Raw genomic sequence first — 23,324 nt, 5'->3', positions numbered from 1 at the left:
CATTTTCTCTAAGATCTGGAACAAGACAAGGATCTCTACTCACCACTATTATTCAACACATTCTTGGAAGACATAGCCATGGCAATCACAGAAGAAAAAGAAAGAGAAGGAATCAAAATTGGAAAAGAAGAAGTAAAACTACCACTGTTTGTAGATGACATGATAAATGACTATAAATGACTATAAATAGAAAATCCTAAAGATAACACCAGAGAACTACGAGAGTGATTAAAGTTACAGGATACAAAACTAATACACAGAAATATCTTGCATTTCTATACACTAGCAACAAAAGATCAGAAAGACAAATTAAGGAAACAATCCCACTTATCACTGCAACCAATGAATAAAATACCTAGGAATAAACCTACCTAAGGAAGCAAAAGTCTTCTATGTAGAAAACTATAAGATACTGATGAAAGATATCAACCATGACACTAACAGATGTAGAGATATACCATGTTCTTGGGTTTGAAGAATCAGTGTTGTGAAAATGACTATATTATGCAAAGGAATATACAAATTCAACGCAATCCCTATCAAATTACCAATGGCATTTTTCACAGAACTAGAACAGAAAATTTTACAGTTTGTATGGAAACATAACCCTCAAAAGCTAAAGCAGTCTTGAGAAAGAAAAATGGAGCTGGAGAAATCAGGCGTGCTGACTTCAGACTATACTACATGGCTGCAGTCATCAAGACAATATGGTACTGGCAGAAAACAGAAATATAGACCAGCGGAACAAGATAGAAAGCCCAGAGATAAACCCACACAGCTACGGTCCCCTAATCTATGACAAAGGAGGATAGAACATACAAGGGATAAAAGACAGCTTCTTCAATAAGTGGTGCTGGGGAAATGGGAGAGTTACATGTACAAGAATGAAATTAGAACACTCCTTAACACCATACACAAAAATAAAATGGATTAAAGACCTGATGTAGGGCCAGACACTATAAAACTCTTAGAGGAAAACAGGCAGAACACCCTTTGACATAAATTACAGCAAAACCTTTTTTGACCCACCTCCTACAGTAATGAAAATAAAAACAAAAATAAACAAATGTGACCTAGGTATACTGAAAAGAGTTTGCACCGCAAAAGGAACCATAAACAAGACAAAAAGACAACCCTTAGAATGGGAGAGAACATTTGCAAATGAAGAAACTGACAAGGGATTAATCTCCAAAATACACAAGCAACTCATTCAGCTCAATATAAAAAAACAAACAACCTAGTCAAAACATGGGTACAAGGTCTAAATAGACATTTCTCCAAAGAAGACATACAGATAGCTAACAAACACATGAAAAGATGCTCAACATCACTAATTATTAGAGAAATGCAAATCAAAACTACAAAGAGTCGTCAACTCACACTGGTTAGAATGGCTATCATCACAAAATCTATAAACAGTACATGCTGGAGAGGGTATGGAGAAAAGGGAAGCCTCCTGCAATGTTGGTGGAAATGTAAATTGACACAGCCACTATGGAGACTAGTATGGAAGTTCCTTAAAACACCAAAAACAGAACTACCATGTGACCTAGCAATTCCACTACTGTGCATATATTTGGAGAAAACCATAATTCAAAAAGACCCATGCACCCCAATGTTCATTGCAGCACTATTTACAATAGCCAGGACATGGAAGAAACCTAAATGTCCACCAAGAGAGGAATGGATAAAGAAGATATGGCACATATGTACAAAGGGATATTGCTTAGTGCTTAGTCGCTCGGTGTCCGACTCTTTGTGACCCCCAAGACTGCAGCCCACCAGGCTCTTCTGTCCATGGAGATTCTCCAGGCAAGAATATTGGAGTGGGTTGCCATGCCCTTCTCCAGGGGACCTTCCCAACCCAGGGATCAAGCCCAGGTCTCCCACAGTGCAGCCGGATTCTTTACTGTCTTGAGTCACCAGGGAAGCCCATGAATACTGGAATGGGTAGCCTATTCCTTTTCCAGGGGATCTTTCCAATCCAGAGATCGAACGGAGGGTCTCCTGCACTGCAGGTGGATTCTTTACCAGCTGAGGTACCAGGGAATGTACTAGCTGAGCTACCAATGGACTCTTTCCAGCTGAGCTACCATTGGAATATTCAGTTCAGTTCAGTTCAGTTCTCAGTCGTGTCTGACTCTTTGTGATCCTATGAATTGCAGCATGCCAGGCCTCCCTGTCCATCACCAACTCCCGGAGTCCACCCAAACCCATGTCCATTGAGTCAGTGATGCCATCCAACCATCTCATCCTCTGTTGTCCCCTTTTCCTCCTGCCCTCAATCCTTCCCAGCATCACGGTCTTTTCAAATGAGTCAGCTCTTTGCATCATGTGGCCAAAGTATTGGAGTTTCAGCTTTAACATCAGTCCTTTCAATGAACACCCAGGACTGATCTCCTTTAGGATGGACTGGTTGGATCTCCTTGCAGTCCAAGGGACTCTCAAGAGTCTTCCTCAACACCACAGTTAAAAAGCATCAATTCTCTGGCACTCAGCTTTCCTTATAGTCCAACTCTCACATCCATACATGACTACTGGAAAAACCATAGCCTTGATTAGATGGACCTTTGTTGACAAAGTAATGTCTGTGCTTTTTAATACGCTGTCTAGGTTGGTCATAACTTTCCTTCCAAGGAGTAAGCATCTTTTAATTTCATGGCTGCAATTACCATCTGCAGTGATTTTGGAGTCCAGAAAACTGTTACTCAGGCATAAAATAGGAACACAACTGGGTCATTTGTAGAGATGTGGATAAATCAGAGACTGTCATACAAGATGAGGTATGTCAGAAAGTGTAAAACAAATATTGTATATTAATACATGTAAGTGAGATCTGAAGAAATTGGTATAGATGATCTTATTTAAGCAGAAATAAAAACATAGATGTAGGGCATAAACATATGGATATCAAAGGGGAAGGTTGGTGTGATGAACTGGGAGATTGGGATTGACATATATAAACTATTGATACTGTGTGTAAAATAGGTAACTAATGAGAATCTATAACTCTACTCAATGCTCTGTGGTGATGTAAATGGGAAAGAAAAAAGAGAGGGGATATATGTATATGTATATTCATATATATACTTTGTTGTACAGTAATATACAATGGATTAAAGACAATCTCTTTAACAAGTGGTGCTGGGAAAACTGGTCAACCACTTGTAAAAGAATGAAACTAGAACACTTCCTAACACCATACACAAAAATAAACTCAAAATGGATTAAGGATCTCAACGTAAGACCAGAAACTATAAAACTCCTAGAGGAGAACATAGGCAAAACACTCTCTGACATACATCACAGCAGGATCCTCTATGACCCACCTCCCAGAATATTGGAAATAAAAGCAAAAATAAACAAATGGGACCTAATTAAACTTAAAAGCTTCTGCACAACAAAGGAAACTATTAGCAAGGTGAAAAGACAGCCTTCAGAATGGGAGAAAATAATAGCAAATGAAGCAACTGACAAAAAACTAATCTCAAAAATATACAAGCAACTCCTACAGCTCAACTCCAGAAAAATAAATGATGCAATCAAAAAATGGGCCAAAGAACTAAATAGACATTTCTCCAAAGAAGACATACAGATGGCTAACAAACACATGAAAAGATGCTCAACATCACTCATTATCAGAGAAATGCAAATCAAAACCACTATGAGGTACCATTTCACACCAGTCAGAATGGCTGAAATCCAAAAGTCTACAAGCAATAAATGCTGGAGAGGGTGTGGAGAAAAGGGAACCCTCTTACACTGTTGGTGGGAATGCAAACTAGTACAGCCACTATGGAGAACAGTGTGGAGATTCCTTAAAAAACTGGAAATAGAACTGCCTTATGATCCAGCAATCCCACTGCTGGGCATACACACTGAGGAAACCAGAAGGGAAAGAGACACGTGTACCCCAATGTTCATCGCAACACTGTTTGTAATAGCCAGGACATGGAAGCAACCTAGATGCCCATCAGCAGATGAATGGATAAGCAAGCTGTGGTACATATACACAATGGAGTATTACTCAGCCATTAAAAAGAATACATTTGAATCAGTTCTAATGAGGTGGATGAAACTGGAGCCTATTATACAGAGTGAAGTAAGCCAGAAGGAAAAACACCAATACAGTATACTAATGCATATATATGGAATTTAGAAAGATGGTAACAATAACCCTGTGTACGAGACAGCAAAAGGGACACTGATGTATAGATCAGTCTTATGGACTCTGTGGGAGAGGGAAGGGTGGGGAGATTTGGGAGAATGGCATTGAAACATGTATAATATCATGTATGAAACGAGTCGCCAGTCCAGGTTCTATGCACGATACTGGATGCTTGGGGCTAGTGCACTGGGACGACCCAAAGGGAGGGTATGGGGAGGGAGGAGGGTTCAGGATGGGGAGCACGGGTATACCTGTGGCGGATTCATTTCGATGTTTGGCAAAACTAATACAATATTGTAAAGTTTAAAAATAAAATAAAATTAAAAAAAACAATGCAAAGCAACTATCCTCCAATAAAAATTTAAAAAATTATATATGAAATGAGTTGCCAGTCCAGGTTCGATGCACGATACTGGATGCTTGGGGCTGGTGCACTGGGATGACCCAGAGGGATGGTACAGGGAGGGAAGAGGGAGGAGGGTTCAGGATGGGGAACACATGTATACCTGTGGCGGATTCATGTTGATATGTGGCAAAACCAATATAATATTGTACAGTTAAAATATAAAATAAAAAATAAAATTAAAAAAAATTAAAAAAATAAATTAACAGTGTAATTAAAAAAAAAAATTATATGCTTGTAGAATGATACGTTAGTATTTGGCAATGCAAAGAGCTGACTCATTGGAAAAGACCCTGATGCTGGGAGGGATTGGAGGCAGGAGGAGAAGGGGACGACAGAGGATGAGATGGCTGGATGGCATCACTGACTCGATGGACGTGAGTCTCAGTGAACTCTAGGAGTTGGTGATGGATAGGGAGGCCTGGCGTGCTGCAATTCATGGGGTAGCAAAGAGTCGGACACGACTGAGTGACTGATCTGATCTGATGTGTGTGAAAAGCTATTTTCAAAGATCATTAAATGTATAAAATATCATTACAGATCAGAATATTTTACATTTAATTATGATGTGTGCTGTGCTGTGCTTAGTCACTCAGTCTTGTCTGACTCTTTGTGACCACATGGACTGTAGCCTGCCATGTAAGAATACTGTCTAGACAAGAATACTGGAGTGGGTTGCCATGCCCTTCTCCAGGGGATCTTCCCAACCTGGAATACTAATTTTGAACCCCAATTAAGTGAAATGTTATTTACCCAAAAGAATTATTTTCATTAGTATATCTGTATATTATAAAATTGTACTCAATTATGGGCTTCCTAGGTGGGACAGTGGTAAAGAATGCAGAAAACATGGGTTCAGTTCCTGGGTCGGGAAGATTCCCCTGGAGAAGGAAAATGGCAACCTGCTCCAGTATTCTTGCCTGGAAAATCTCTGGACAGAGGAGAATGGCAGGCTATAGTACATGGGGTTGCAAAGATTGGATATAACTGAGGGAGTGAGCATGCACGTACTCAATTATTACTACATATTGAATATCATCCATAACAATTTTGTGGAAATTTGTTTTCTCTCTTGTTATGTAAGTATCTACATGATATTCTCAGTTTTGTCTGCTGACTTGCAGATCTTAATACCTGGTCCTTTACAGAGAAAGTCTGTTGATCCCTGATCTAAGTTAGTGGTTTCCAAAGTAGTTGTTCTCAAAATCCTCTGTATTAAGAAAACATACAAACTGGTTCACATATTAATTGTTTAACTACACAGGTAGTTGCCACCATTGGTCTACAGTTACTCCATTTATTATGAATCATTTTATAGCTGCAACCATTATTATCTTAACCTTTAACAGGGAGAAACAGAGGATTAATAAGTAAAGGCTGCTTACAATTAATTAATCAAATAGTTGGCAAAAATGAGTAAAACCTTGAGGGTTCTTGACTCCTGATTATTTTGGTCCAATTAGTTAAAATACACTTATTTTATTTTATTAACAAGGTACCCACAGAAACAGTTTTGAAAAACATGGGTAGATAGGAGAGTAAAATAATATTCTCATCTTCGATATAAAGGCAACATTCCTTTTGTAACTTTAATAAGCACTGCTGAAGCTGAAACTACAGTACTTTGGCCACCTCATGCAAAGAGTTGACTCATTGGAAAAGACTCTGATGCTGGGAGAGATTGGGGGCAGGAGGAAAAGGGGATGACAGAGGATGAGATGGCTGGATGGCATCACTGACTCGATGGACGTGAGTCTCAGTGAACTCCGGGAGTTGGTGATGGACAGGGAGTCCTGGCGTGCTGTGATTCATGGGGTCGCGAAGAGTCGGACACGACTGAGAGACTGAACTGAACAACAGACTTATTAATAAATTCATTCAACAAATATTTATTGGACATTTTTTTATGTATGTAGAAACTGTTCCAGGTGCTGGGAATATAGCAATAAACAAAACAGACCAAACTCTCCACCTTCAAGGAGCTCATATTTTAGAGGTTAGGAAACTGTAATATGTCTATAATACCCCTTCAAAATGGCCCAAAGATGTGAGTAAATAGCCTTAGAGTTCAAAACCTCAATTTACCACTGCTGGAGGGAGGAGGACTGGGGCAAATGCAAGATCAGTTTTTATAGCTGCTATCAGCAAGATCAGGGCTTCCCAGGTGGTGCAGTGGTAAACAATCTGCTGCCAGTGCAGGAGACACAGGAGACGCAGGCTGGATCGTTGGGTTGGGAAGATCCCCTGGAGTAGGAAATGGCAACCCACCTCCAATATTCTTACCTAGAAAATTCTATGGACAGAGTAGCCTGGTGGGCTACAGTCCATGGGGTCACAAAGCGATGGACACGACTGAGCCTGCCTGCATGCAATGTCAGCAATATTAAGGAGTTCTGGACCAATGACTTCAATGAAGTATAAAATCTAAGGCTAGGTCATCAACCGAAAGGGACAGGGTTGGACATGCATGTGTTGGGGGATGAGTATAAAACAATGGCCACTGTTCACTGGTTTCTCCAGTTTTTTCAAACTGACAAAAGCAGGTACAAAAGTCAGCACCAATTTTCCACTACCCCACTCAACACTTTTTGGCATGATATGTTTTCTTCTTTTTTTTTTCACAATCTTACTTTCAGATTGAGGTGGAAAGCTCAAACTTGAGTTAGAGTAAACTAATGATGGTCCTCCTATGTGGAATATCATTTTTACCATTCTGGAGTCTTTATTATGGGGTGGATAAGGGATGGCTATGTTCAGAGGGATTAGAAGAATACCAAGAGATTTCTGTGGAAATCATTGTAATCTTTACATACCTATCAGTAGCAGGATCCAGGTCCGGCATTAGAGTCTCCTGACACGCATCACTGACAGCCTCCTTTTTACAATGTGACCATTTGGGGAACACACTGTGCAATGTATTACAGTACAAAGAAAGCATTGAAGCACCTGCAGCATTGCCCGGTGCCTTTGACTCTGCAGTGGACATAAGGTTAAAGGGGAAAGAATAGCGAAGAAAGAAGGAACAGCCTCTACTGCAGTTATTAGCTGCTGATTACAAGTCAGTCAGTCCTACCTCTAATTTCTAAAACTATCTTCTAAAACTCCATCTTTCCTTCAAAACACTTTGCAAATTTAAAAGAAAAAAATATTTCATCTGGCTGAAAGGCAAAGAACTTTTTTTTGCTTTCAGGAATGAAACGTTTTGCTAAAAAAGGCTCTATGAGGGAGGAGAAAACTCACCACTCAGCTGCTGGGTCACAGCCAGGCGGCTGGGCTTCAGGATGAACTGACACTGCATCTCTCGGGGCAGCTGCTCCATGAGGAAGGGCTCTTGGAAGTTGGAAGGTGTGGGGGAGTCCTTTGATCCCTGTGTCAGGAGTGCAGTGTCTCGAAGATGGCTCATTTTAATTCCATAGGGATATTCATGCCCTACACAGAGAAAAAAAAAATCTAAATGTAGACTTTAGGCAGACTAACACTGTGACTGTGTGTGCTACATACTGGAATGTACTGCAATTTGCTCCTGGGACTTTTGGTATAAAGAATCCTTTTGTTGACTTAATGATCACCATGCACACTCTTACAGCTGGAGACCAGTGCATAATGCAGGTGGCCCAACCAGAGTAGTTTATTTTTGGAGTGCAGAGGGAAAAAAGCAAAGAGAAAAAAATGTCTTTAAAGAGTATCTTGTTTGGGAATGCACAGATTAGTCTGTGAGTTGCATAATGTTGACTTCTCCTATGCTCACATCTGTGTACATATTTAAAGGCACTCTAGTTTCTCCTTTGACATTAAGTATATTCTGTAAATCTTCAGTCAGTCCTTGACCTCTCTCAGCCTTAAATCCATGACTTAAAATATTTACCCTATCTATCACATAGCATTATAAGGATCAAATAAGTAAACCTTAGAATTAATATTTTTTAAAATAATAAGGGCAAAAACTACATATTTCAGGCATCACTATTATTACTATTATTCAACACAAGACATCTTTCTGAAAAAGACATTTTATACTTTTTATTAGTTATATAATTAGTCACCCAGTAGCGAAAGGACTGGTTTGTTTGATTTATGTTTCCCTCCCCCTACTGCGCTCTGAGGTTGTTATTCAAAGGCAAGAATTTGAAGAAGACTGCAGGGTATTAGAAACACAGAGACAAGATTCAAAAAGTAATTTTCAAACTAGAAAAACTAAACTCCACGTCGACTCTGCATCTGACTGCAACATGATTTTTTTGTTCTTTAGTACTTTTAAGCAGCTGCATTTTCTTAATTATTCCTCAAGTACCATTGTGCTGTAGATCTTGTTTACTTTTTAAAAAGAGTAAATTCTCTTGCATCCCTTATTTTTCACTGAATGTAATTCAGTGAACTCCTTCTTTTCCATCTGGCACAGGCAGACAATGTCAATGCTCCATTAACATCAAGTACCACAGCAACTTTCAGGGATTAAGGCAAAAAAAAAAGGACTTCTATGATAGCAATAAAGCCAAGTCAATTTATCAAAATAGCCAATGGCTAATATACAATTGAAGTTTGCAAGGCATGTTAAAATATGAAGTGGAGAACTGTTGCTAAGTAACAATCATGTTTCATGTCCCATGGATTTTTTAGTGAGAGTTAGAAATGAAGCTTAAAGCTGTTTTAAGCCTGAGAGTTAGCATCTATACAGTCTTAATTAAATTAATATATTTTATTAAAACAATTATTTAAAGTACTCATTTGGTTTTTAATCCCAGCTTTAATTGTTGCTTACTGACTTTTATAAAAGGTCAACATTAAGAAACTGGAAATGCAAAGAATTTTTTGTCCCCAGCTATGAGCATAACAACTTGTTTTAAGTCTGAGAACATACATTTCATAGAAAAGTTTGATTTTAGATTACTCAGATTGTTTGAAACCTGAATTACACAGTAGTGATCTCCACAGGTAAATGAAAGGAAAACATGAGATAACTCATATGACATGCTTTGCACAATGTCTGGTAGATAGTAAGCATTTAAAAATGATTAACAGAACTCTCATCAACAATGGTTATCATCTCAAGATCTGCTACAGATGCTGTCCCTTAATGTAATTGGTCTTTTTCTGTTAACCACACTGAATGGACTCACTTATCCAGAATATTTTTTTAGTGAAATCAGTTTAAATAAGGTGAGGTGATAAATCATTTATCAATGACTCTTCAAAACAAATGCTGGAAAATTTGACTACAGAAACAGCAAAGTAGTTAGTAAACTAGACTGCTAAGTTAGTCAATGAGGATATTTAGGAATCAAAATGGTTTAATTTCATTGTCTTTATGATGCCTAGGAAAATTCCTGGTGCAGGGCAGATGTTAAATACTGACAGATTGAGGCATGATTGGATCATAGATAGTCTTCCACAGAGGCAAGTAGTAGGTAGGAAAGGGAACAGGAAATTAAAAATCTAATCATGAAAAATAAATATATAGGGAAAAGGAGTAACAACAAAAACATGCTTTTTTTCAGAAAAAAGTTTTAAAAAGTTGACAAGATAGTTCTGTTTGTAAAGAAAAAAAAAGAGGAAAATTCACATTTCTCTTTCCAACTATATCGTTAGCTGCTCGAATAAAGAGATATCATTTGTCTGGCACATAGGAAATACTTGATAGGCATCTATTAAATTAACACATGAATATTATAGAAGATTTAATATTTAATAGTATTTAATTTTAGGACTATATAGTCAATTTGCTGAGACATTTAGAATTATAATTAATTCATAATCAATTCTATCTTAGATCTTCATAGAAACTTACCAATAAGTGGGTATGGTGCCTCTTCTTTGCCAGAATTGACCCATAACTGGTACTCTTTCTCAGAGCCCTTGGAGACAAAAGAATTAACAATAATTCTTCACATTTGGTAAATGAATGAGAATACATTTTCTGGGCATTTTTATGTTTTGCAAAAAAAAGGGGGGGGCAATATAAATGCTTTTAAGCTTCATAGCGGGTGGATATGGCTTTTGAAGATGGTAGTTCTGATTCTATAACCTCTCTAAACCCTAATAGAGGACTCATTTTTACCTAGGGATGACTAGATCCACCGACTGTAACAGAATCAGGCCCTCACTATTATGGATAGCCCACAGAATATGAAATCATATATATGCTCTTTCACAAAGTAAGAAGAAACTTCTTGTTTTTCTGAAAGGTTAACTGATCTTTTTCAGAGTTCTAACTTCTGCTTCTCTGAACTTCTCAAAGAATATTGGATTTAATCTACAACATGCCCCTGCAATGACAACTTTGTTATCCAGAAAGCTACAACCCTGCTATGTCTGTGATGAAAAAGTAAAATCTCAAAGGCTGACTTCTGAGTGGAAGTCAGTTTAGCTGCTTCTGAGTAGAAGGAGAAGAATGACCATGGGGCTTTGAGGAGAGAGACAGGTAGCTGGCACGGTCTACACTGGCTTTACTTTGAGCAAGTCCAGGCCTGGGGACAGAAAGGACAAGAATTCTGTCTAGAGAATAGGCCCAGTTATAGGGAACAATGAAACTGTTCACTAGCAGAATCACAACCCAGCAATATTTAAAATCCCACTTGAAAGAAACAATATTAAATTATACAGACTTTGCTGTATCCTTTAAAAGAGGATAAAGCAAAAATGTTTTAAATGAAACTGCAACAGATGGGCAATATTTAATATTCTTACCTTTATCTTCTAATTAAAAATTATGATCCTGACCTTATAATGGAGGGTCCTGGCTAAGAGATTACATCTCCCACTGCCCTCCCCTACTCCATCATGTCCTTCATTGTTTCCTAGTCAAAAAACTTTATTGCAAACAGGAAGAGCAATTTAGTAAAAATCCTATCTTTTTTTATAGTGTTTGAAAACACTTTAATAATCCCTTACAACCTAAAAACCAAACTGCCTCAATTCCTAATTATACTGAACAGAAATATTTTTGGTATGATGAGACTGATCACTTTATCCAGAAGAACACAAGTGTCATTAATTAATTAATCTCTCTCCTTCCCCTTTAAACTGTTCATTCTCTTCTAATGTATAAGCTTATATAAGAAATCAATGCAGAGGTGTCTGCTTTATCCAGTGCATATATATTTCATTATATCTTAAATATATTATTAAATTTAACCAAAATAAATCTGATTTATTATCCTCATTTTGGTTGCCCTGAATTTTTAAGGACTTACAATTGGAATGTGTAAAAGCAAATTGAAACAGTTAAGACTATGGGATGTCTTTAATACATGTTACATCTTAGTAACACTACATTTTGATACTTATGGAGAATCTCACTCAAGAAATGATGTTGTTCAAGTGTTTCCTTTAGTTCCATCCTTCTGAAAGCCATTCCCTTTAACACAAAAACCCATTATGTGATTTTTATATACTGGTAGGGAGAATACGAGAACTTTCCAACTCTCTTTCCCTACCTCATCTTCAAACATTCCAATCTTCTCTATCAATAAAATTTCAAAAACTCACCATTGCCCCATGAAACAGAAAGAAGCAGAAGCTAAAAGCAAAGCAAGAGAAAATGTGGTGTGCATACTAAAATGCTTTAAAATCCATGATCTAATTCAAAACTTATTTTTAAATTTACCAGTTCATTTGGAGGTAGAACAACCCATCTTCTGGACCTGCAGCCACTGAATATGGTTACTAACTATTATGTTCTTTATGTAAAAATTCTATTGTAGGGTAAATCCTTCAGAATCCATCATTCTAAGACTGATTGAGTCTTGGGATAATAAGTGAATAATCAGGTAAGGAAGAAGAACCAGGAGAGGAGATAGGTAAATAAGAGTTACATAGTAACAAGTGAAAAGAGGGGAAAGAGGTTGAAACTTTCTATTAAGAATTTTATATCAAAAAATCCTAACTGTATATGTATAGCATATAATATTAAAATGCATGTTAACATTCTAACATTGTAGTCTAAACTTATTATGCTTTTCAGTTAACACAAGTTATAAAATGGGAATGGAAGAAGAGTACTCAATATTAAGCTAATATTAAAACTTCACTGTTCCAAGTGAAAGACCTATACACTGAAAACTATGTAATATCAATAGAAGAAACTGAAGATGATATAAATAAATGACAAAATAAATATAATCCCTATCAAAATATGGGCTTCCCAGGTGACACTAGTGGTAAGGAAATCCCCTGCCAATGCAGGAGACATGAGAGATGCAGGTTCGGTCCCTGGGTCGGGAAGATCCCCTGGAGGAGGGCGTGGCAACCCACCCCAGTACCGTTCTGGAGAATCTCATGGACAGAGGAGCCTGGAGGGTTATGGTCCTACACGACTAAAGCGACTTAGCATGCATGCACACGCTATCAAAATATACACATTTTTTCACAGAACTAGAATAAATAATCTTAAAATTTGTATGGAACCACCACAAAAGACCTCGAATAGCCAAAGAAATCTTGGAAAAAAAAATGCTCCTTGGCTTCAAATAATACTAAAAAGCTATAGTTAATCAAGACTGTTATGATACTGGCACAAAAATACACACAAAGATTAATGCAATAGGATAGTGGACCCAGAAATAAACTCATGTGTACATGGTCAATTAATCTACAACAAAGTATGAAAGAATACACAATGGGGAAAATAAAGTCTCTTCAATAAGTGGTATTGGGAAAATAAGACAGCTACATGTGAAAAATAAAATAAGAATATTTTCCCTAACACATACAAAAATAAATTCAAAATGGATTGAAGGCCTAAAGGTTAAGAACTGAAAAACAAAAACTCCTAGAAGAGAACATAAGCAGAACACTTTTAAAATCATAACAATGTTTTTTTTGGATCTATCTCTTAAGGCAAAATGAATAAGAACAAAAATAAAGAAATATGACCTCATTAAATTAGTAAAAGCTTTTGCATAGCAAAGGAAACCAGTGATAAAACAAAAAGATAACCTACAGGATGGGGGAAGATATTTGGAAATGATATGACCAATAAAGGATTTAAATCCATATTTACACAGCTCATACAAATCAATATCAAAAAACTGATCCAATCCCAAAATGGGCAGAAGACCTGAACAGATATTTTTCCAAAGATGGCTTGCAGGTGGCTAGCTAACAGGCACATGAAAAGATGATCAACATCACTAAGTATCAGAGAAATGCAAATCAAAACAATGAGATATTACCTCACACCTTTAAGAAAGGTTATCATCAGGACTTCCCTGGTGGCCACTGATTAAGAATCTGACTTGCAAATACAGGAGATGTGGGTTTGATCCCTGGTCAGGAAACTAAGATTCCACCTGCCACAAAGAAAGCAGCCTATGCACAGCAACTACTGAAGCCCGCACGCTCTGGAGCCTGTGTAACTCTAGAGAGCCCCGACGCCACAACGAAGACCCAATGCAGCTAAAGAAGTAAATATTAAAAACTGTTATTGGAGTAACTGGACACTCAAATGCAAAAACAAAACAAAAAAAGGCTATCATCAAAACAACCACAAATAACAAAAGTGTTCAAAGATGCAGAGAAAAAAGAATCTTTGTACACTGCCGGTGAAAATGTAAACTGGTGCGGCCCTGGTGGAAAACAGGATGGAGGCTCCTCAAAAAACTACAACTACCATGAGATGCAGTCAGCCTACTCCTGTGTATATATCCAAAGAAAACAAAAACACTAATTTGAAAAGATATATGTACCCCAATGTTCACAGTGGCATTGCTTATGATAGCCAAGATATTGAAGCAATCCAAATGTCAAGCAATAGACAAATGGATGAAGAATATGTGGTATATGTGTGCATAAAAAATGGAATGCTACTCAGCCATAAGTAAGAATGAAAATTTTGTCATTTGCAACACAACATGAATAGACCTGGAAGGTATTGTGCTTACTGAAATAAGTTAAGACAGAGGACAAATACTGCATGCACTCATTCATATGTAAAATCCAAAAAAAAAAAAACCCCAAGTGAACAGATACAGCAAAAGAGGAACATACATAGAAAGAACAAACTACCATTACCAATGAGGAGTAGGTTAGGAGGAAGGGCAAGGTAGGTGAAGGGGATTATGAGGTATAAAACTACTAGGTATAAAATAAATTAAGATACACGGATGCAATGTATAGCATAGGGAATATAGATAATATTTTACAATAATTATATGCTGAAGAATTGATGCTTTTGAACTGTGGTGTTGGAAAAGACTCTTAAGAGTCCCTTGGACTCCAAGGAGATCCAACCAGTCCATCCTAAAGGAGATCAGTCCTGAGTGTTCATTGGAGGGACTGATGTTGAAGCTGAAACTCCAATACTTTGGTCACCTGATGCAAAGAGCTGACTCATTTGAAAAGACCCTGATGCTGGGAAAGATTGAAGGCAGCAGGAGAAGGGGATGACAGAGGATGAGATGGTTCGACGGCATCACTTACTCAATGGACCTGAGTCTGAGTAAACTCTGGGAGCTGGTGAGGGACAGGGAGGCCTGGCGTGCTGCAGTCCATGGGGTCGCAAAGAGTCAGATGTGACTGAGCGACTGAACTGAACTGATATGGAGTATAATCCATAAAAACATCAAATCACTCATGTTGTACACTTGAAACCAATACAATATTATAATTCAACTATAGTTCAGTTCAAAAGAAAACAAAACTCTCAAAAAGAATAAAAACTGTTGTCATTATTTTCCATACTTTTGAGAACAAAATATGACTTTGGTACCTCTAAGAATCAGCTGTCTTATGATGGAAGGGATAGTATTTATAATAATCTAAAGTATCAAATAAAGGGCTTCCCTGGTGGCTCAGATGGTAAAGAATCATCTTCAATGCACGAGACGTGGGTTCAATCCCTGGGTTGGGAAGATCCCTTGGAGGAGGGCATGGCAACCCACTCCAGTATTCTTGCCTGGAGAATCCCCATGGACAGAGGAGCCTGGCAGGCTACAGTCCACGGGGTCACAAAGAGTCGGACATAACTGAGTGGCTAAGCACAAAGCATCAAAGTTTGTTTTTAATTAAGAATATCTAGCAGAGTAACTTACAGTTATCCCTAGCATTGGTAGTGACATGTTGATAACTTCATTTGCTGTATCTGAATTCGTTACTGTTATAGTTTTAGACTGTGGAGAAAAAAAGAAATACAGATATAAATAAAGGATTTTAAACCAGGGGAACAAATAATTACTGTCAAATGATTATCCACAGGCAAATCTTGATTTCAAGTGTTGACAAAGTACCACTTAGGTAGAACACAAATCCTTGATTATAATTTATTTTCATTCAATTTTTATAGTATTCCTTTTAATAAAACATCTCTTCCTCTTAAAATATGACTCAAAATATGAGATCTTCAGCCAGAAAGAAAAAGAATAAATATAGTTCAGAGAGATTACATGGACCACTCTCGAAACCAAACAAAAAGTCAGAGAGGCTGGTCCTCTGCATCATGTCTATGACTATTTCCATAAAGCAACATGTGATAAAAAAGGGAGAACATTAAACTATTTTCCATTTTTTTCTGAGCACTGTTTTCACAGTGTGGGTTTTTATTTCTTTGTATGGTAAAAAATCAGTTTAGACAAAATCAGAATAAGAACTGGTTACAAAATTTAAAGTTTGGAATTAAAAACACTATTTATTGAGCACTTTCTGTATGTCAGGCACTGTGGCTGCTGAGACTCACTGCTGAAATCTGAAGAGGCCTTAAAACCAAAGAACCTGGCAAATAAACTGAACAGTTTAGAAAACTCAATTCTGTTACCAACTCTGCTACTGAATAGAGTATCTATAATATCCCTGTGTTAAATGCTCAACTACACTGAGAGATTACTGCTTAAAAATAAATAGTTCTCAACAAGAGAAATGGAATTGATGAGATTACCTATAGAGTTCACTGAATTATAAGACATTATTTAAAAACAAGACAATGCTATGCTATCAAAAAAGAAATAAATATTGGGAATTTGGGATTGACACACACACACTGTTATATTTAAAACAGATAACCAACAAGGACCTACTTACTATATAGCACAAGGGACTCTGCTCAATACTCTTTAATAAACCAAGAGGGAGAAGAACTTGAAAAAGTATAGATACATGTGTATGTAAACTGAATCACTTTGCTATACACTTGAAACTAGCACAACATTGTTAAATCAATCAACTATACTCCATTATAAAATAAACATTAAAAAGGAAGGATTTACTATGCACATAGGTAGATTTTACATATTCTAATTATCATATAAATAAGCAATTAGTGCTGTGTCCCTGATAAGGCTTAAATGGCACAAATAAGTAAAATAAATGGAAACAGAATGATCTAAAAATAAAGCTAAGTGAAATCCACTGATAACTCATCACTTATCTATCCTTGTATTTATTCTCTATAAATACAATAACAAATTGCTTCTGAAATTCATTCACTGATTTCAAACTGCATTCCTTATAGTTTCAAGGATTAAGCACAAGTATCAGAAATGAACAGGAAAAGCTCAGTGTTTGTCTTCCACCAGAAAGACCTATCCTATAACACTAATAACCACTCCCAAAGTATCTGGTTTCTAAAATAATGATTTTTCTTAATATTAGGTATATATGTTCAAAATAGTAATTATAGGATGTGTTTTTTTTTTTTTTTCTTGCATGCATCTCTGGTAGAAAAAACAAATGAATTCTTAGCAGATGCATGTTCTTTGGCTAGTAAACAAAAAAAATAGCAATTTAACTAGAGCATGTGGCTATTTTTTCCCACATTAGCAGAATTCACTAACAAGTTGTGCATAACTAAAGGCCAAGGAGAATGAATGCCTCTCATACATGCACTCCTATGTAGGGGGAATCACTCTGGAAGCAGGGCTCCCTGTAAGGAGACTCTTGCCATGGAGCAACTTCAGAGAGCAAAAGACCGTGTGTCACATCATCATGAACTGAAGCAGGATATGAGTGATAAAACAGAGCTGCTGAGAAGTGTGACAATCTACAGTATCATAAAAATGCTCATTTCTATTTTGTGCATTATCGACAACATTTTGGACTATATTTCAGTCATAAGATTGCATATAACACTTAGGGCTAAACAAACTTAATTTTTATTTTGACCAAAATGATAAAATCTGTGCTGATTCATTAAAAATGTTATCTCTCTCGGCTCATCCATTTGTTAAGCTGAGGAATTCAATACCTAAAAACTCAAAGAATGAAGAACTTTCCAAAACTTACTCTCAACTTAAGAAGTGACAGGTTGGAAAACTTGCTTAATACTAATAGGAAATATCTCCTTGTGGAAATGTCTTTACTACCAGCCTCTGTGGCTGCTACTGAAAAGATCCAGAGAAGCATTAATGTCAGAGGAAGGACAGAGACATCTGACAGGCAATAATCTTACCAAGTGTAAATGTTAAATACTGAGTTAATATGAATTTCTCTCACTTCATTTTCTCTAGGGTTACTTTTCATATGTACAACACAGATACCCAGGGAAATATACCTTCTCACAATGTATTTTTCTAAATGCCTACCTTCCACAGCACATACCCAGCCTGTCTGCCTGCCTGTCTCTCTTTCTATCCAGGTGTTCTGCCTTAGGCAGGGACTTAGAATTTAATGTTCTGACTTAGAAACACTTACATAGGCACAATTCCCAATGTCCTTGGCGAAGATTTTGAGGGGAATGCTCTTCGGGTAGTCCTTTTCTTTCTCTAGATTGATGTATCTAATCAAACGCAACAACAACCCAAAACAACACTGAGTCAGATGGATTTTGCTAATGGCTTATTTTTAAAGCATTCTATTTTGCTAATATTTTCAATATATTTATGTGCTATTTTTAAAAAGACAGATGGAAAGACTCAGCAAAGTCAGATTACATTATGGGTTGGAAGAGAATTTAAAAAAAAATTTCTCAGGACATTAGGCATAGGCACAAAGAAGAACAGAGGAGATCCATTTTAAAAGAGGTTTGGGAAGCACAGTCCGGTTAAGACATCTTTTGGTGATGCTTTATCCTCAACACTTCCCTACATTTTCTGGACTGTCCACTTAGCACTTATCTTAGCGATAAGTACAGGAGCATATATACTACTTTACTAGACCAAACCAAAACAATGGGCTTTTACTTCTCATTGAGCTATACACCTTGGTTTTCTCCAAGCTTGGGAAGGGAGAGCAGAGAGGAAGGACGGAAGGACTATGGGAATAAGAGATGAGCCTCAATTGATCATTTTAGTCCATATGCTCAAAGGTTGGGATAATAATTGAATTTTGAGGGGCTCAGCAGAAAACCTCCATGAATGGAAACGGAAATAATACATGCTTTGAGGAAACTGTTAGCTCCAAATGGTAGGCTGGGAACACAGAAAGAGATGGGAAAGATTATTGATAAATTTCTGTCTAGAAAGATCTAACCAGACCTCAACATTCTCCTTCCTAGTAAGAAAGAAATACATGTAATCAGAGAACATTACTTACAGTAAGCAGTAGCTAATGTACAGTTTAAACAGCTTATTTTGAGGACAAATGAACAGTTTCTATTAAGGTGAAGGGGGATAGCTTGGGGCACATTCTTGCAGAAAAAACTTTAATTCATTTACTTCATTAAGGTGTAATTATACCTTACAGAATTAGAAAATATATACTAAAAAAAATACCTTTGAAGGAGAGAGAGCCATTTGTCCTTCTGTTCTGGAGAACTGCAATAAGAAAATGGGAGACAAAATTAAACTATGCAAAATACTTATTTTAACTTTTTAAATTCAGATGGAATAACAACAGCCTGTTACTGATATGGGCCCACATGGCTGCAACCTTGGCATAACTGTGTCCTAAAGAACCCTGAAGTGAAGTGGCTATTAGGAAGAACTACACAGTCAAGTATAGTGTTATTAAAACCTCCTGGGTGGATCCAAGACAGACCCACTTCTCTACTTCATGGCTCTTTTACAAGTGGTATACTGATAGTGGAAAAGGTAAATGACTGGGAATTCAAAAATTGCATGTATTCAAAAATGCATGCAATATGTATCATTATGGACATATCACATAACATCGCTAAGCTTCAACACCCACATCTGTAATTATCTCAGAGTGTTTTTGTAGTTTTCAGTGGCATGCAAATAAAAACTATGTTTCTTTTGAGATTAAAGAGATTAAGGAGAAATCTGGCATATTGATGGAAATACCTTGGCTCAGAAACCAGTTTATTGTCAGCAAAAGAAACATTTATTTCTCTATACATATGGTAGGACTAAAATTTAGCCAATGAATTAATACAAAATTTATTTTTAATTACTATAATCATCTAAGATCAATTCATTTAAACAAATAACTATTAATTTTCCTGCTGAAGTCACTGTTGCATTTAATTCTTAAAAATAAAGTTTATTTCTATATGGTCTTGTTACTCATTAGCTCTTAAAATCATATTTCTAACCTTCTCAAAGAAGTTGGAAACACTAGTTATTTTCTTCTTCCAGAAAAATACACTTAACAAATATTTGTAATTTGTTTCTTTGTTGCTTACAATTTTCCCCATAAGTAATCTCCCAGAATTGGTCATTCCAAAGTGCACTGTATCTCTTTTGCCACTGACCAATTTTCATCTTTCATAATGCTTATAATCTTTTACGCCTTCTTTCATAAACAGAAGATTTTCTAGGTTCATTAATGTCAAATATTGCATTTATTTAGCAAAAATTTATGTTGAAAAAAAGGGTGTGTTTTCTTTAGACTTTTAAACTTTTTTCAAAGCAATTAAGAAGATCACCCCTTTAAACACATAGTATTTTTTAAAACTTTTTTTGGCATTTTTTAAAACTTCTAATTGACATGTAAGATACACAAACTGTAGAATGCTTAAAAGTACAGTTTGAAAATTTTTCACAAATTGAACATACCCATGTGACTCACACCCATATTCCACAGAAAACCACCTTTTCAGGTGTCCCTGTGTTCATTTTCAGGCACTAGTTCCCACTATCTTGACTTCTAACAAAACAGAACAGTTTTGTTTGTTTGAGCACTTCTTATAAATGTAACCATATATTATGTGCTATTTTTGTACACGGCTTCTTTCATTTAGCATTATATTTGTGAGACAGCCATATTACTGTATGTGGTTTTAGCTTGTTCATTCTCATTGCTGTACAGCGTTCCATTGTTTGAATATACAGTAATTGTGAGTAATGAGTTAATCAAAAGGAACAAATTTTTAAGTGCATCAGGTCAACTCATTGAAATTGATTTGGTAATTTTGTAGTTCCGCTATCTCTTGCTCTAGGCAAGAATCCAGGACTTCTCTTTCCTTGCTACTGCTGCTGCTAAGTTGCTTCAGTGGTGTCCGACTCTGTGCGACGCCAGAGACGACAGCCCACCAGGCTCCCCCGTCCCTGGGATTCTCCAGGCAAGAACACTGGAGTGGGTTGTCATTTCCTTCTCCAATGCATGAAAGTGAAAAGTGAAAGTGAAGTCGCTCTGTCGTGTCTGACTCCTAGCGACCGTCCATGGGATTTGCCAGGCAAGAGTACTGGAGTGGGTTGCCATTGCCTTCTCCAAGGCACTTTTATAGAACTAAAAACAGAAGTACTCCAAAATCAAGGCTAGCTCTGAGTTTAATAAGCACCTATGATAAGAGCCAGGAGAGAAGAAAGTGGTATATCTTAGTGAAAGAAAAAGGGTGAGACAGACAGGAAAGACTCCCTTAAACCTGGGAGGAGACAGAATCTGTTACCCTTAAGAGTTGGCTGGGAACCATGCACCACTCAGTTGAGGTGCCTAACGAGACAGAAAGCTCCCTGAGGAAATGATTATAAGGAGTAAGTGGGGAGGCTTGCTCCTAGGAACTAAGGTTTTTATTTTACATCAATAGAGACTTGCAGCCCACAAGTGGCAAGGAATCAGAGCATCTATGGATGCCAAAAACCAACTCTGGGCATAAAAGAGAGAACGTCAGCAGAGATCACAAGAGACTGAAGGTCAGAAGCATTTCATCTGTTTCGAGGACATCACAGAAGTCTCCTGTATTCTGGTTCTACCCTAAGAAAACAGGGGTTCCATTAAAGAAGAAAATTTTATTTCCTAAAAGCCTGGCTAAATAGGGGCTCAAGGTAGATTTTAATTTGATCGATACATAAACAGGCTCTTGTGGCATACCTGAATTTGTAGAATAAGATTCATATTAGGTACCTAAATTAAAATGTTATTCTGATTCCTCTTATAGATAGATCATTGTCAGATTTAAATACTTTCATTATCTTCTGAATAATGTTCCCATTTTATTGCACTGTTCCCACTTTATTATTGTATTTGTCTTAAACCCAAGGAGAAGTTCCTATTTTTCTGACAGAGATAGACCCTAGCGTGAATAGCATCCAAATAGTGAATAAGCATCCACATAGTGATAGAGGTAAGAAATTTCTTTTAGTCTGTTTCAAGATGTGGCATCTACACCACTTCCCAAGGTAAATCATGGAAAATTCACATTTATTGACCACTCTTCCCCCAATTTGACTTAATTGGGAATTTCTTAGAGATTCTGACAGTTGATATCAGCCTTTGATTTCAAAACTATTAGTCTACATTTTTGTTTTCTTATAAATATTAGAGTGACTGGCTATGAAAGACTGCTTCTTGAGCTGCTAGCCCAATAGCATTTTAAAGCAATCATGAACTAGATTTTCTTAATATTTATTTATATAAATGATTTCTGATGTTCTTTACTCTTTGGTAAAGATCGAAGCCACTTTCTTGGATCATTTCACTTCGGGCTGAAAAATTTCTGTCAGCATTTTTGTTTTTGTAGTACAGTTCTGCTGGCAGTAAATTCTTAGAGTTTAAAAAAATTTTATTTCACTTTCATTTTTGAAGGATATTTTTGCTAGATATAATATTCTAGGTTGAAAGGTTTTTCTTTAATTATTTTTTTAATTGAAGTATAGTTGAATTTAAATTGAATTCCATTTAACGTGTTATAGAAAAATCCAAATGAACTTTGTGGCCAACCCAGTATTATATCTGCTTTAGGTGTACAACACAATGATTGAATATTTTTCTACATTATATCCCATTAAAAGCTACTATATTAATTATAATCCCCTGTGCTGTACAATATATCCTTGGTTCTTATCTGTTTTATCCATAGCAGTTTGTATCTCTTAATCCCATAGCTGTAATGTGTGCCTCCCCACCTCTCTCTCCCCATGGTAACCACTACTTTATTTTCTGTTATCTTTGAGTCTATTTCTGCTTTTGTATTTCCATTCATTTTAATTTCTTGATTCCATGTATAAGTGATATTATACAACATTTATCTTTTGCTGACATATATCACTAAGCACAATATTCTGAAGGTTCATTCATGTTGCTGCAGATGGCAGAAGTTCATTCTTTTTTACGTCTGAATAATACTCCATCCTGTGTGTGAGTATGTATGCACTGTATCTTTATCCATCCATTCGTCTGTTCATGGACGCTTGGGTTGCTTCCATATCTTGACTCTTATAATGACACTATGAACATTGGGTACATGAATCTTTTTGAATTAGTGTTTTTGCTTTTTTTCTGAATGTATATCCAGGAGTAGAACCGCTGGATCCTATAGCAATTCTAGTTTTAGTTTTCTTTGAAGAGCCTCCATACTGTTTTCCACAATGGCTGTACCAATTTACATTCCCAACAGAGTACAGGGGTTTCCTTTTATCTACATCCTCAAAAACATTTGTTCTTGTCGATGACAGCCATTCTGAAAAGTGTGAGGTGATATCCCATTAT

General features: G+C 36.7%; 1 protein-coding gene across 4 annotated transcripts in view; it reads right to left on the bottom strand.

The window, feature by feature from the left end:
• ARHGAP20 (Rho GTPase activating protein 20) overlaps positions 1 to 23,324 on the bottom strand; it is a 211,222-nt gene that overhangs the window by 40,223 nt on the left and 147,675 nt on the right. For 3 of the 4 annotated variants that reach the window (XM_027563800.1, XM_027563799.1, XM_027563802.1), the window contains exons 5-9: positions 19,208 to 19,249; positions 18,189 to 18,273; positions 15,599 to 15,676; positions 10,357 to 10,423; positions 7,812 to 8,000 (exon numbers count right to left, since the gene is read on the bottom strand). In XM_027563800.1, the coding sequence (XP_027419601.1) occupies positions 7,812 to 8,000; positions 10,357 to 10,423; positions 15,599 to 15,676; positions 18,189 to 18,273; positions 19,208 to 19,249 (461 nt within the window). The remainder of the gene's footprint in view (positions 1 to 7,811; positions 8,001 to 10,356; positions 10,424 to 15,598; positions 15,677 to 18,188; positions 18,274 to 19,207; positions 19,250 to 23,324) is intronic. The other variant, XM_027563803.1, reaches the window with a different exon arrangement.

This window comes from Bos indicus x Bos taurus, chromosome 15 (assembly GCF_003369695.1).
Source record: "Bos indicus x Bos taurus breed Angus x Brahman F1 hybrid chromosome 15, Bos_hybrid_MaternalHap_v2.0, whole genome shotgun sequence".
Classification (NCBI taxonomy): Eukaryota; Metazoa; Chordata; class Mammalia; order Artiodactyla; family Bovidae; genus Bos; species Bos indicus x Bos taurus.
The sequence above is the reverse complement of the archived record's forward strand: the minus strand, read 5'-3'. Positions and strand labels throughout refer to the sequence as shown.